The sequence below is a fragment of the Penicillium vulpinum genome (genome assembly GCF_028829585.1).
Source record: "Penicillium vulpinum strain IBT 29486 chromosome Unknown utg000004l_segment0_segment0, whole genome shotgun sequence".
NCBI lineage: Eukaryota > Fungi > Ascomycota > Eurotiomycetes > Eurotiales > Aspergillaceae > Penicillium > Penicillium vulpinum.
This window is the reverse complement of record NW_026643244.1, coordinates 217218-232765: the sequence shown is the minus strand read 5'-3', so window position 1 is coordinate 232765 and position 15548 is coordinate 217218. Positions and strand designations below refer to the sequence as shown.

At 46.3% G+C, this 15548-nt stretch overlaps 4 protein-coding genes across 4 annotated transcripts; all 4 read left to right on the top strand.

The window, feature by feature from the left end:
• Positions 1 to 458: 458 nt before the first annotated feature.
• On the top strand, positions 459 to 1795 carry N7479_008627 (uncharacterized protein; the record flags this gene model as incomplete). Its single annotated transcript, XM_057256320.1, has 4 exons — positions 459 to 702; positions 735 to 835; positions 889 to 1265; positions 1321 to 1795. 4 exons carry the CDS (start codon positions 459 to 461, stop codon positions 1793 to 1795), a joined length of 1197 nt encoding a protein of 398 aa, XP_057103778.1.
• Positions 1796 to 2640: 845 nt separating this feature from the next.
• Positions 2641 to 4741, top strand: N7479_008626 (flavin-containing monooxygenase; the record flags this gene model as incomplete). Its single annotated transcript, XM_057256319.1, has 6 exons — positions 2641 to 2936; positions 3031 to 3312; positions 3373 to 3441; positions 3499 to 3760; positions 3810 to 4360; positions 4417 to 4741. The coding sequence occupies 6 exons, from the start codon at positions 2641 to 2643 to the stop codon at positions 4739 to 4741; spliced, it is 1785 nt and encodes a 594-aa protein (XP_057103777.1).
• An 870-nt stretch (positions 4742 to 5611) lies between these two features.
• On the top strand, positions 5612 to 14083 carry N7479_008625 (type I polyketide synthase; the record flags this gene model as incomplete). The annotated part of the gene is made up of 14 exons (XM_057256318.1): positions 5612 to 6220; positions 6268 to 6616; positions 6673 to 6757; positions 6806 to 6965; positions 7017 to 7553; positions 7602 to 7722; positions 7772 to 7931; positions 8067 to 10371; positions 10425 to 10751; positions 10801 to 10862; positions 10921 to 11006; positions 11058 to 12826; positions 12885 to 13205; positions 13256 to 14083. The coding sequence occupies 14 exons, from the start codon at positions 5612 to 5614 to the stop codon at positions 14081 to 14083; spliced, it is 7719 nt and encodes a 2572-aa protein (XP_057103776.1).
• Positions 14084 to 14405: 322 nt separating this feature from the next.
• Positions 14406 to 15548, top strand: N7479_008624 (aldo/keto reductase family protein; the record flags this gene model as incomplete). Its single annotated transcript, XM_057256317.1, has 6 exons — positions 14406 to 14477; positions 14553 to 14563; positions 14612 to 14669; positions 14719 to 14900; positions 14963 to 15332; positions 15396 to 15548. 6 exons carry the CDS (start codon positions 14406 to 14408, stop codon positions 15546 to 15548), a joined length of 846 nt encoding a protein of 281 aa, XP_057103775.1.

Genomic DNA, 15548 nt, shown 5'->3' with positions numbered 1-15548 from the left:
TCCTGCAACCTTGGAACATGGTACGGATTGTGTACTGTACCATGGAAAAAAGCGGCACATCCCGTGCTGTCAAAACGGGTTGTGGGGCCCGGCATTTGACCGTTATGAAGTGTCGACGCCATTACCCGAACCTAGACCCCAGTACTTTTTCACTTGAGTAGTGGCTCCAATATTCACCCTATACTCTGTACGGAGTAAACCGACACATATTGACTAATCCCATGAGATCCTTCGTCTTCATGTCCGCGGATCATTACGAGTCCTAGCATCTTGGATAGGTTAAAACCAAAACCCCTGACCTAAAAGAGCCTTGTCACTAAAAAAAAACTACCTCGAGTTTTGAAAATCAGAATAAATATGGAGTGGTCCACCCGAACTGTCAGGTTATACATGTTCATGTCTGCGGATCTGCGTCATTCTTGTGTGATTCCATTTCATCTACCGCAACGACCGTCAAAATGCCTAGCAACATTGCTACGGGTGACTTTGGCCCAGTACCACCCGGGGTAGATCTGGCAGAGAACCAGACAGGCAATTTGCTGGGAGCAGTTATCACTGTAGCAGTACTTGCGACCACTGCAGTTATATTGCGATTATGTGCACCAATGAAGAAAAAAGAGGCCAGAAAATTAGCTATCGATGACTACCTAATAATTGCCGCTCTTTTATTCTCTTGGGGAACTGCAATATCCTGCTTCATAAGTGAGTCAAAAATGAGTCGTGATATAGTCAAGCGATGGACACAGCACTTACACCAGGCTCCCTAGGCATTCCGCATGGCAATGGTTATCATTTGCAATCCTTGACCAAGGAAGAGTTTATTATTGTTTGGAAGGTAATTAAAATACTGAACAAGGTGTTTTGGATAGATATTGACAAAACATTTAGATACTTTTTGCCTATGTCATGATTTATGCTACAGCCGTCACCTGCACCAAAGCTTCGATCGTCTTCTTTTACCGCCGCATCTTCAACTTTCGCTGGCCACTAGGCATCTGCATGTTTTTGATTCTTGGGTATTGGGTCACTATTATCGTCACGGTTGCAGTGGCCTGCCGACCACTGCCATATTTCTGGCTAGTCTATACAGATCCAACAGCCATTGGTGTATGCATTGATGTGCCCAAATTCTTTTTTGGCAATGGAATTGCTGCTATGTTGATTGATGTGATCATACTGTGTATGCCGATGCCAACAATTTACAAGTTGCAGATGCAAGCCTCGCAGAAGATAGCAGTCGTGGGTATCTTGCTCTTGGGAAGTTTGTATGTTAGCCCCCGTCCTACTATTATATCATTGATACTGGCTAATTAACTTCAGTGTTTGCGTGGCAAGTATTTGCAGAATCATCGCGCTGGAGAAAAACACCCAGGGAACAGATGCTACCTGGACTATGGCACCTGTCTTTATCTGGTCGTCCGTGGAACCTTTTGTTGGGATTATATGCGCATGCCTCCCTACATTTGGGCCTTTCTTTCGTCGGTGGTGGTCTAAAGTTCGGACAGGGCGCTCAGCAAACAGTCGCAGCAATCCAAGCGCTGAAAATCCACCTTCTACAACGACCTGGCTCCGGAAGCCCAGAGCAAAAAAGCCACCCAAGGACTCATTATTCAGTATTAATGACTTTGGCTGTGTAGATGAGGTTCAATTAATGAACGATATAAATGCAACTCGGTCGTCGAGGGACGAGGCTGTGAGTGACCACAATGACATGGAGCGAGGAGATTGTGCTATCACAGTCCAACAAGATGTGGATGTGACATGGGCCAAGTATAAAACAGGAAAAAGAATCTGATCTGGCCTCGGGTCCGTGGGTCTGCCGGAGTTTCTTTTGGGTCTCTCCGGGCTACGTGCCCATCTGGTCTCCACTTATCAAAAAATGGCTCTGAAGAGATGAAGAGTCTCTCAGCTTTGTTGGGAATATGTTGTATTGAGACGAATTGGATTTGCAATTTTTTGTGTACAATATGAAATAAAAATATGCATCATATGTGCCTACTGATTTGGAACTTGAGACAGGTAAATCCCTTGCACGGAAACAAATGAGGAAGCATGGCTATCCAGTAACATATGCGGAGGATACGGAATACTCCGTACATTGAAGCGGATCTTTACAACGTACTCTGTATGCTGTTTTGCTGTGTATTTAACTTGGTACTTAGCTTCGAAATATAGTTTGATAGGCAGCGCTATATGCCGTTGAAACCTGTCACACCAATTAGCAGGGGTAAGAGTTATGGAGAAAGTCAATAGGGGGATTACTAGTTGGCAGAGGGCACTTGGAAGGGGGCTTGGTGGCGGCTTGGTGGGCTTCACTGGGGGTGGGGCTCTTGGGGGTGGGGCTCCTGGGCCCGGATGTATCCCCGCGGTTGCTGGTGGATTTGCTAACAACCAACTACTTCTTCTCAATTGACGCTATAAACCTTTAAGAGGCCCCATACAAAGTAACGGCCCAAGAAAAAAAGCCGTTGTCCCCTAAAAATGAAAAAGGAAAGAAAAAAAAATATAACTTAATCACTCCATATGCCCCCTAGTTTCACTTCATTTCTTCTATTCTATATTAGTTTCTGTAGGGGCTATCCTAGTGTTATAAGGCGAACCCATCGATAATTCACCGCCTCAGGCCCAAACTTATCCAGCATGTCTCAGCTCCTCACTTCTAATGGGTTGCAAAATGGTTCCTCTCTCCCAACATCTGCTACCCGCGTTGCTAATGGCGAGACCCCTTCCAACTGGATGCCTTGCGCCGACCAACCTGCATATGCACAACGGAAACTAAGGATAATCTGCATCGGCGCGGGATACTCGGGCTTGACACTTGCCCACAAGATTGACCATGAGCTGAAGCTCGGCGATTTCGTGGAATTGAAAATCTACGAAAAGAATCCTGAGGTCGGTGGAACATGGTTTGAGAACACCTATCCTGGCGTCGCTTGGTGAGTAGCTTGTTTATATGTCTAATAAATATAACCATCTTATCTGACATATCTAGTGACATCCCTGCCCGTAAGATCCTTCAGTGGCTCTTAGCTCTTTGGCAACCGAAACTGACATCCACTTAGATGCATACACATTTTTATTCGAGCCGAATCCAAACTGGTCCCACTTCTATGCACCCGGTCCCGAGATTGAGGAGTACATCCAACGAACAACAAAGAAATGGAAACTGGACAAAGACATCCAGTTCAACACCCGTGTTACTGAGACCGTGTGGAATGATGAGTTGGGAAAGTGGAAAGTGGAGGTAAATCAAGATGATACAATCATGCATGACGAAGCCGATATTCTGGTCAATGCGTCCGGATTCTTGAAGTGAGAATCAATTATCCTCGACATTGTTTCCTCTCAGCTAACGAGTGATCTGCCGGCTAGCAAAACCAATTGGCCCAACATTGAGGGCCTATCGAGTTTCAAGGGCAAGTTGCTTCACACTTCGGCCTGGTGAGTAAATATCGTTTATAAACTCTTAAACAAAGATTAATAACGATTCATACTTAGGGATAATACCTACGACTGGTCAAACAAACGTGTTGCAGTCATTGGCAATGGCTCCTCCGGGATTCAATGCGTGGCTGCAATGCAGCCGAAGGTCGCCCAACTTGTCAACTTTGTGCGCAATCCAACCTGGGTTTCTGTCAACTTCTGTACGGAGAAGACACGAGATGGGAGCAATTTCTCCTACACAGAAGAGGAAAAAAAACAGTTTGCAGAAGATACCGAGGCTCATTTTAGGTATCGAAGAGAGCTAGAGGCCAGGCAAGTTCAACCTCCAATAACCAAGAGGTCGCTAGAACTAACTCAAATCTAAGTTAAGTGTTAATGGGTTCTTTTATGGAATGTATAAAGGCCACCCAATGCAATTGGGGTTGACACAGGTTTCCCAGCAACAAATGGCGGAGCGAATGAAAGGAATCTCCGACCCGGAAGTTGTGTCAAAAATGCTTTCTCACAAGTTCAGTCCTGGCTGCCGTCGCTTGTCACCAGGAGATGGGTATCTGGAGGCTTTTGCCGAAGACAATGCAACTCTCACTTTCGATCCAATTGAAAGTATCACAGAACTGGGTATCAAAACGGTTACAGGTGATGAGCAACAATTTGACGTGATTGTCTGTGCCACAGGATTTGACACGTCCTTTATTCCATCTTGGAAGATGGTTGGTCGCCATGGAGCCACATTGGAAGAGCGATGGAAAGTTAACCCTGAGGCTTTCTTTGCGGTCCAAGTGGATACAATGCCGAACTATTTTATCTTCAATGGGCCCAATTGCCCTGTTTCCCACGGCTCAGTTCTGACGCAGGTCTCTTGGACATGTGACTACATTCTCCGCTGGGCTAAGAAGATTTCTGGAGAGGATATCAAGTGAGTTATTATGGTCTCTTCGTGAGTCCTGTCGGCGTTTGACTAACATATTCCAGGTCAATTGATGTCAAGAAAGAAGCTGTGGAAGACTACAATGTTTACTGCCAAGAGTTCCTCAAGCGTATGGTCTGGTCGGATACCTGTCAGAGCTGGTACAAGAACGGAAAAAGTTCAGGCCAGGTCACTGGAGTATATCCAGGTTCAGTTTTGCACTTTAAAGACTGTCTTCAAAACATGGGTGGGGAGCACTTCAATATCGAGTACCGCTCTAAGAACCGATTCCACTTTCTAGGCAATGGTGAAAGTGTGCATGATCAGCATGGAGCAGGTGATTTGGCCTGGTACATGGACGATATGAAAGCCTCCATACCGCCACTCTAAGTCAACGGCACATTTTTGTTCCCCATACTTTATACTCCTTACACTCGGTTTACATCTATATTTTGATAGATATAAAAACAATGAAATTAATCCATGGCTTGTACGCCAACCTCAATGATAGGCTAAGGTAATTCCAATGATGGTATAAGACTCAGAGCGTGCTCAGTTTTACTAAAAAGCGGCAAGGGGTGAACACTAAAACGGAAAGGGAAAGCCAAGGGAAAGCCAAGAAGACATTATCTACAACCTACATATATGAACTCGTCACTGGTAATGGGATTGGAAAATGTATCGATATTATGGCATACCAAACGATCTTTATTTCCTTAGATATAACCGGGTCATGCTCTTTTTTTTACTGTTGTGACAAGCCCGACATATCTAACGAGTAATCCATACTATTATTCCCATTATTATTCCCATTCCTAGCGGTACATCTATAGTTAACTAACCATCATGTTTCTACCTCAAACTCTGCGAATAAACGATATCTGAATAGCCATTTAAAAAGCAACACCCAAAAGAGAACATCAGAGTCCTATCTTATATATAATGTCACTTATATTAGCTTGAGCTAGATAAATCCGATCATCAAAGTCCTAAATCGTTAGGCATGTAAGGACAGAGGCGCATACGCGGCCTCTTGCAGGTTTTTAAACTGCCAAGCATCCAATGTTTTGGCCATAGGACCTGCATTGTAGTTCACCGCTGCTACCCACATATGTACGGAGTATGTAGGCAGAGATAGGAATGTGAGACAGTGTAGTGACATCAAGCTATCTTAAACGGGCCATCAGGAGCCATCCCACCTTTTTATTTCCCTCCCTAAAGCAAAGACCAAGCGTCAAACAGTAATAACATAGGGATACGATGTCGAGACCGACAGATAAAACATTGTCGCCATTGGCCATCGTCGGGTTGTCGCTCAAGTTCCCACAGGATGCAGTCTCTCCCGAATCATTTTGGGATATGATCGTGGAGGGAAGGTGCGCATCAACGGAGTTTCCTCCGGATCGACTGAACATCGACTCCCATCATAACCTGGATGCCAACCGGCTCGATAGCTTATCTCTACGCGGGGGTCACTTCATGAAAGAGGATATTGCTTTGTTTGATGCCCCTTTCTTTTCTATTACGGCCGCTGAAGCAGAGGCTATGGACCCTCAGCAGAGACTGATCTTGGAGGCTGCCTTCCGAGCACTGGAAAATGCTGGTATTACTATGGAAGGAATCGCACGATCAAAGACGTGCGTTTTTGCCGGTTCGTCAGGCCATGAGTATTTGATGTTGCAGGCAAAAGACCCCCAATATCTACAGAAGTGGGGTATTACAGGAACGACTGGAAATATGGTGGCCAACCGCATTAGTTGGTTTTTTGACCTCATTGGACCTAGCGCTGCAATCGACACAGCTTGCTCAAGCAGCCTGATGGCTATTGATATGGCATGTCAGTCTATATGGAGTGGTGACTCAACCATGGTAAGTCTATGTTTCAACGAAGCCAATGTCATTACTAATACCTCTAGGGACTGGCAATTGGGAGTAACGTTATACTGGCATTGGAGACGTCACTGATGATGGACAACTTGGGACTCCTTTCTAAAGACAGTCGTTGCTACAGCTTTGATGAACGTGGCAATGGACATGCACGGGGCGAAGGGGTTGGCGTCCTTGTTATTCGTCCATTGGAAGATGCTGTGCGTGATGGGGATACAGTCCGAGCTGTGATAAGGTCTTCCGCCTCCAACCAGGATGGAAGGACGCCGGGGATCACGCTGCCGAGCACCGAGATGCAAGCTGCATTGATACAAGAGGTTTATATTAAAGCAGGACTGGATATGGCAACGACGCGCTATTTTGAAGCACATGGAACAGGTCTGGCTATCAACATATCTGCACGACTACATCCCATCCAGACTAACATAGCCCAGGAACTGCCCTTGGAGATCCGATCGAGACTGCGGCCATTGGCTCCGTGTTTCGGCCACATCATTCTCTCGATAATCCATTGTACATGTGGGTGTAATTGGTCCAGCTCTTGACTCGCGCTAATAAAATATATAGCGGGTCGGTGAAGTCAAATATCGGGCACCTAGAAGGTGCTAGTGGAGTTGCTGGAGTCATCAAGACAGTTCTAGCACTGGAGAAAGGGATCATTCCTCCCAACAGTGTGAATCTGCAGAGCTTGAACCCCAGGATTGATGACGAGTTTTTGAATATCAAGGTATTTCAAGCTAATCCAAGACCTGCGTTCTTATATATCTGACAGACACAGTTCCCACAAAAAGCTTTGCCCTGGCCCTCAGAGGGACTTCGACGAGCATCAGTTAGTTCTTTTGGCTATGGAGGATCTAACGCTCATATTGTGCTGGATGATGCTTATCATTTCATGAAACTGAATGGCCTTAAAGGGAATCACAATACAGTGCTCCCATCCCGGTTGTCTAAATGCAGAGATTGTGATTTGGATACAGAAGAGGAAATCAGTTCAGATGAAACTCGCTCCAGTGGGGTGACAGAAACAATAAACGACATCCCCAAACTTCTCGTCTGGTCAACAGCAGATGAAAAGGGAATTCTTCGACTTAAAGAAGCCTGGAAGTCACGCTTTGCCACAATCTCCCAATCAGATAAAAAGAGCCCGAAATTCTTGAATGATCTCGCTCATACATTAGCGTGCAGACGGACTCATCTACCATGGAGATCGTTTGCTGTCGTTCGCCCGTCAGATGACTTGGGGTCATTGGTTGATCTATTTTCGCCGCCATTCCAGTCTCGCCGGTCATCGAATCTTGCTATGGTGTTTTCTGGGGTAAGTGGGATTCTTTTTTTAAGATGACTGATACTGAGTGTTTTGTAGCAAGGAGCCCAGTGGTATGCGATGGGGCGTCAGCTTCTCGATATTTACCCCGTGTTCCTACAAAGCATCGAGGATGCCGGCGGGTATCTCCGAACTTTGGGATGCGAATGGATGCCCCTTGGTATGGTAAATATATCTATGGATCATGGCTATCTGCTAACATACCTTAGATGAGCTCAAACGCAGCGAATCCACTTCGAATATCAATAAGACCGAATATAGCCAGATTCTGTGCACAATTCTCCAGGTGGCGTTGGTCGATCTCCTGCGCTTTGTGAACCTCACTCCCAAAGCGGTACTGGGTCATTCATCTGGCGAGGTGGCAGCAGCGTAAGCAATCCAACTTCCCGGGGAAACTATTCTTACCTACCCTATTAGATACTGCGCCCGTGCAATCTCCAGACAATCGGCCTGGAAAGTATCCTATTATCGAGGTTATATGAGCAGTAAGCTAGAGGGTTCTAGCAAAATGAGAGGTTCCATGCTCGCAGTTGGCCTATCAGAAAAGGGAATCAAGCCGTACATCGACAAGCTCAAAAAAGACCTTGATGTTGTTAATCTCATCGTTGGTTGCATTAACAGCCCCAAGAGCGTGACGGTGACAGGAGAGGTGACCCAGCTCGACTCCCTCAAATTCATACTTGACAAGAATAATATCCTTTGTCGGAAGCTTAAGGTCAATTTAGCCTATCATTCATCTCAGATGAAAGAAGTCGCGGCTCTTTATCAGGCTGCGCTGGGAGAGTTGGAAGTAGGTTATACGGGACATAATGTCAACCATCCTGAGATGGTCTCCTCTGTGACGGGTGACTGGATCGAGCCAGAAGAGGTCTCCCAGGCTGCGTATTGGGTCAAGAATATGGTTTCTCCAGTGCGATTCTCGGACGGATTGACCACACTTTGCTCGGGATCTTCCTCGAATTCCCACAAGAGATTGGATGGTAGTCATCGCAGGACAAGAGATATTGACCACATACTCGAGGTTGGTCCACATTCAGTCTTACAGGGTCCCTGTAAAGATGCATTGAAAAACATCGAAAACGACACACCAACTGAATACCTTTCGTTATTGGTACGAAAAATGTCAGCGGCCGATACTGTATTTGCTGTTTTCGGAAATCTGCACACTGCCGGCTATCCAATTAATCTTTCCCTGGTGAATGGACTTGATTTTACAGCAAATGACATTCCAAAATCATTGACAGATTTGCCCGAGTACCCTTTCAATCATGATACCTCATACTGGCATGAGAGTAAAATCAGCAAAGACCACCGGCTACATCCATTTGGCCGGAACGATCTACTGGGGGTCTCCGACCCTAACTGCAATCCTTTCGAGATGCGATGGAGGAACTTTATACGGGTTTCTGAGATGCCTTGGACCAAAGATCATCAGGTGAGCGAGCTCCTATGGCAATGGATTTACAGGCTAATGACGAGAAAGGCCAACGGCACGATTCTATACCCTGGTGCTGGCATGTTAGTGATGGCTATTGAAGCGGCTAAGCAGGTGGCGGAGCAAGGAAAAAGGATTACTGGATTTAACATCCAAGAAGCCAAATTTCATGCCGCGATGATAGTCCCCCCTGGAACACACGGAATTGAGACTAGCTTCTCTCTCCAACCTGTGAAGGGCATGGGTTCGAAAAGCTCTAGCTGCTTTGATTTTCGGCTTTGCACGTGTGAGAACGAAGAATGGATTGAGAACTGCACTGGTTCTATCCAAATCGTGTATACATCCGATGGGGAGGAGCCTGAAATGGACAGAATCCACATAGAGGAATTGTGGAGCTCACAATTGGAAGCCTACTCGGATGCCATCAAAGCATGCACATTGCTAATCAACAGTTCGGCTGTATACGACCGTTTTTTGAACTCTGGCTATGACTATGGAGAAGCCTTCCAGCTCATTGAAAAATTGTCACTTAGTCCTGAGCAGCCATGTGTAACTGCTCACATCAAGAGATTATCTTCTTCAATAGGCGAGACGATCCATCCAACAACCCTCGATGCTATTCTGCAGACATCTGTCTGGACTGAGGTGGCTTCTGAAACGCAGGATGTACCAAGAGCTGTTCCAAAATATGTGGAAAATCTGTGGGTTGCGAGTCGTGCTTACGAAAACACATCATCCACCATTCTGAGGGCGTATGCTACTCGCAATGTGGGATCCTCCTTTCTTGATTCGTCTTCTGACATCTTCGTATTTGATGAGGCATTGGGTGAAAATTTGATTTCTATCCAGGGACTTGGAGCAAATCTCGATGGGACCAAACTTGCAGAGGAAAGTGCTCCTGGGTCCCCAGAAGACCTCTGCTACCATGTCCAATGGAAGCCTGACCTCAACCTTCTGAGCAACAGAGAAGCCACGAATCTCTGTATAAAAGAATACCCCAACTCTACAGACTCAAGGGGTTTTTTTACTGACTTGGAGTTCATGTTCATGGCACGTATCACTGAAACATTGAAAATATTGTCTGAACAGCAGCTCAAGCCCTCACAGCCACATTTGCAGAAGTATGTGGACTGGATGATAAATAGACAGCACCTGCTTAATGAAGGCCAGCTTCAATTTGCTTCCGAACCGTTGCACAGTCGGCTAACAGATCTTGACTATCTTCAAGATGTCGAGGATCGATTGCTGAATCTTAACAAAAGAGGCAATTTTTATGTCACAGTTGCTCGAAATCTACTGCAGATCCTGACTGGCAGGATGGATTCGTCGGCCTTGTTTGAAGGGAACATGCTGAAGGAATTCTACTCGGAAGAAGTAAGTCCTCATTCATGTTCATACTTCACTGCTGTCGCTTATGATAGGACTAGGTTCATGAATCCTATGCTCTTAAGCAATTGGGCAAGTATCTTGATCTTCTATCTCATCTCAACCCCAAAATGAAAATTCTAGAAGTCGGTGCAGAAATTGGGTCCATGACAGAGGTTATGCTGCGCACATTGGGAGATACCGAACGCAGTAACCCTCAGTACGCCCAGTGGGACTTCACTGATAAATCAGAATCTTCTTTTGCTTGTGCCCAGGATCAATTTCATCTAGAGGCTGGGCGAATGCAATTCAAACTTCTGGACATAGAGCAGGATCCCGAGAAACAGGGGTTTGAGTGTGCCACATACGACATAGTCGTTGCTTCCATGGTGCGCTCACATTTATTAGAAACATTTCAAATATCTAACTCCAATGCAGGTTGTTTACGCTACTTCGAACATCAAGACAGTTTTGTGCAATGTCCGAAAGCTCCTAAAGCCGTTAGTCGTTGCAACTCCTGATAGGTATATCTACCAATCAATCTGACATAATATCTAGAGGAGGCAAGCTCATGCTATACGAGATGATGTGTCCTGGTGTCCGATCTACTTTCACGCTCGGTCTATTTGAAAGATTTTGGCTTGGTAGGTCCTTCGTCTCCAATAAAAGCCAAAACATAACGCTAAGTTTTACAGATTCAATCGCAGATTCGAGACCAGGACCTTGCTTCGACGAGAGGCAATGGAACGAACTTCTTCTCCAAGCCGGATTCTCTGGCCTGGATTTCCTTTTACCAGACTTCGATGAACCCATATCCCATGAATGTAGCCTGCTAGTCTCAACAGCCGCTGAGGAACCACCCGCTGTTCATTCTACCCCAGAAATTGAAATTGTGTACGATGTCGCTGAGTCGGGCCAGCAGGAACTCGCACAGTTTCTTGTGAAATATTGCCAATCAAACAGGCTCGCCTCTGTCCGTTCTTCCTCTGTTCAAGAAGCGATCGAGAACAAATGTGAAAATCCATTGCTACGGATCTTCCTGCTCGAGCTTTACGTTCCCGTTTTACCGAAAATCCATCTTGAGCTGTTCCAAAAAATTCAGAGTCTCCTTTCCGCAACATCCCAAGTTCTGTGGATCAACCAAGGAGGAGGCATTCTTCCATCCCAGCCCCAATTCCACCTTGTGGATGGACTATTTCGCGTTCTGATGACGGAAGATAGCAAACGCAAACTCCACCTGCTTTCGCTCGAGCCTCGAAGCCGATTGGATACAAAGCAACGAGATCATATCACAAGATTGATTAGGTTTTTCTTGTCGCCAGCAGCTTCAAATGTAGATGTCCAGTACATTGAGCAAGATGGAGTCCTGAACATTCCTCGCCTGATTGCTCCCAAACCATTGAATGAGAGCATATCGCTCATGGCCACCTCACATCATCACTGTACGCAAAGTTTCCACTGCCAGATTCCACTGCGGCTTGATGCTGCATCTCCGGGTCTAATCAATGGATTCGAGTTCATCGAAGATGAAACTGTTTACGACCCACTCCAGCCAGATGAGATCGAGATTGAGATAAAATGCGCAGGGTTGAACTTCCATGATGACCTGATTGTAGCAGGCCAGTTGAAGGCGAGCGATACCGGAGCTGAATGCTCTGGAAATGTTATCAGAGTGGGCAACTCCTGCCAGAGATTCCAAGTCGGTGATTCCGTTGCTGTCCTACACACCGGTTGCTTTGCCACGTCAATTCGCTTGCGAGAAACTGGCCCCATAATCAAGGTCCCTACGGGGATATCCTTTGCAAATGCTGCAGCTGTGCCAGTCAGTTTTGCTACGGCATACATTGCACTGCATAACGTGGCCCGCATCCAGCCTGGCGAGACTGTGTTGGTTCATTCAGCATCCAGAGATATTGGTCAAGCAGCAATCCAGATTGTAAAGAATGCCGGAGGAACAATATTTGCAACAGTTAGTTCTGAGAGCAAGAAGCAACTGCTAATGGATGTATATGGAATCCCTGGATCCCACATTTTCTCAAGCCGAACGATTGTGTTTTCAAAGATGATCAAGCATCGCACAGGCGGGAAGGGTGTCGATATTATTCTCAACTCTCTAACAGGGGAAAGTCTATTTGCATCTTGGAGGTGTATTGCACCCTATGGCCGATTCCTCGAGATGGGTAAAAGGGAAATTCTATCAAATCAGCGGCTTCCCATGCTCCAGTTCCTTGAGAATGTCACATTCAGCGGCATTGACTTAGCTGCGATATCAGTTGAAAGGCCCGAAGTGTGCCTCAATGCCCTCAAATCGGTGTTTGCTTCTATACACGCTGGTGACTTGCATCCACCCCAGCCTATCAATGTGTATGGCGTAGGGGAAATGGAGGAGGCATTCCAAAAGATGCAGGCTGGCCAAAATATTAGTAAAACGATTATTGAAATGCGAGGACACGATCAGGTGAAGGTAAAACCCACTTATTCATTTCTCATTTATTTGTTCTGACAGCTTCAATTTTCTTTAGACTGCATTGAGAACTAGACCCAGTTTCAAGTTGGATCCTAATGCCACGTTCGTGGTGTCTGGAGAGTTTGAAGGTCTGGGAAGAAACATCGCATGCTGGCTGGCAGATCACGGAGCTCGCCATTTGCTCCTTCTGTCAAGATCTGGGGGACAACACGAGAAGCACAAGGAGCTTGTCAAGCATCTTGAATTAAAAGGCGTAATGGTCTTGGCCCCAGCTTGTGCTGTCTCGGATGGAGAATCAGTGAAGAACGCTTTGCGTGAATCCAGATCGCAAATGCCCCGCATCAAAGGATGTATCCAGGCAGCCATGGTGTCGAAAGTAGGTATCGATATCACTTTGTTCGTTTTGAAATGGACTAACCTTTATAGAACGCTCGCTTTGAAGAAATCTCCCACCAATCCTGGAAAGAATCTATTAGCCCCAAGGTCGAAGGATCGTGGAACCTCCACAAATACCTTCCCAAAGGTATGGACTTTTTCATCTTGCTATCGTCTCTCTCGGGTATTCTAGGAACCACTGGACAGGCCAACTACGCCGCTGGCAATACTTTCCATGATGCACTAGCTCGATATCGCGTTGGGCTGAGGGAGAAGGCGACTTCCCTGGACTTGGGGGTGTGTGATTTCGCTGGTGCTGTGGCCAGCGCTAGCAGACCCAAAGAAGTGCTGCCCGGAAGCAGTGGTGTCGAACCAGTAACTGAAGCAAAATTCCATGCCCTGCTAGCCAAGTATTGTGATCCCAGGGTTGGCCTTTCAACACCACTAGATTGCCAGACTGTCGTTGGATTGTCACCAAGCGCTCTATCCGACAAAAGAGAATGGCAAGCCAACCCACTTGTCCGACACCTGATCACAAATAAGAAAGTCAGTGGTAAAGCAGATAGTCGACCACGCAGCGCCAAAGGGGCAGGGTCACTGCTACAAGCAGAGACTTTGGCCGACGCCAATGCGGCTGTCTTGGAGCTTTTCATTGAAAAGCTTTCTAAGACTGTAAGCATCGTGATGGCGGACTTTGATGCGAACACGCCCTTGCACCAATACGGAGTGGACTCACTTGTTGCGGCAGAACTGCGCGATTGGTTTGCCGAAGAGCTTCAAGCTGAGTTGGGAGTTTTTGAAATTCTTGGAGGAGCAACGTTAGCCTCAGTGTCACAGGTGGTTGCGAAGAAGAGCAACCTTGTCCAAGCTTCTTCATAGGCCAATAGTTAATCAATAAGAGCACTCGAGTTGATATTACAATCCCAACACGATTCATATAGTAGTATAATATTGTAAACATATCACTTGTTGGCACCTCTTATAGGACATTTAAAAAGATAGTAAAAAATTCTACCAAAAAAGACACGACGAGGCCGTCTTGTCCAAGATCTTGAAACTGATGTTATAAGTTCTATAGACCTCGGAGAATCCCCGGGCACCAGAGACCCCCCACTATGATCTCATCGATTCTTGTCAAATAACATTCTTTGAAATCTCCAGGGCTTTCTTCTTAGTTTCAATTTAACAATTGAACAACAATATGACCAAGCTTACTCTCCAGTCCAAGCATCGACTACAGTCAGGACATGAGATTCCAATTGTCGGATATGGGGTCAGTTACCCCGCAAATACATGGAGATATATCAATTTCAAGGGTAGAAGCTAACACTGCATGGCTTGAAAATAGGTGTATATGATGTACGTATGAATCAATGCTTCATCCTGAATCCCCTAACAAAACGGCAGTCCCTCATCCGGGACCGAGAAGGCTACCCTTGAAGCCTTGAACGTTGGATTCCGCCATGTACGTCCCCCCAGTAAGATCGCAAGAAGACTCCACTAAGAGATCCCAGGTCGACTCGGCGATCATGTACCGCAATGAGAGGCCCTGCGGAAAGGCAATTCTGAATTCCGGGCTGGATCGATCGCAGGTCTTCTTTACAACCAAGATCCCACCGGGATCAATGGGCTACGAGTCTACCAAGCAAGCTATTCATTCCAGTTTGCAAGAAGCAGAACAGGAATACTTTGACCTGTAAGCACACGATCCCCCGTGTAATTGGAATTTACAACCTAACCGGTGGACCTAACCAACAGTATTCTAATCCATGCACCTTATGGCGGCAAAAAAGCCCGTCTGGGTTCTTGGGATGCACTAGTCGAAGCCCAGAAAGCAGGCAAAGTGAAATCCATCGGTGTATCCAATTACGGTATCCACCACCTCGAAGAACTAGAGGCCTACATCCAGGGTGGCGGTGGTGGCCAGATCGATGTCGGTCAGTATGAGCTGCACCCGTGGCTAGATCATTCGGATATAGTGGAGTGGCTGCAGAAGAGGAATATTGTTGTTGGGGCGTACTCGCCTCTTGCGCATGGGAGTCGGTTGGCGGAGCCTGTGTTGCTGTCTATCGGGAAGAAGTATGGGAAGACGCCGGCGCAGGTGTTGATTCGGTGGAGTTTGCAGATGGTAAGGCACATCGATTTGGTTCAAATTAAAGAATATAGAATCCGGATGCTAATATTCCATTAGGGATTTGTGCCTCTGCCCAAATCTACTACACCAAAGCGCATTCGCGAGAATGCCGATGTCTTTGACTTTGAGTTGGCGACTGAGGATATGAAGTTGCTTGACACAGGAGAGTATTCTCCCACGGACTGGGATCCGACTGTTGATTCGGATTGA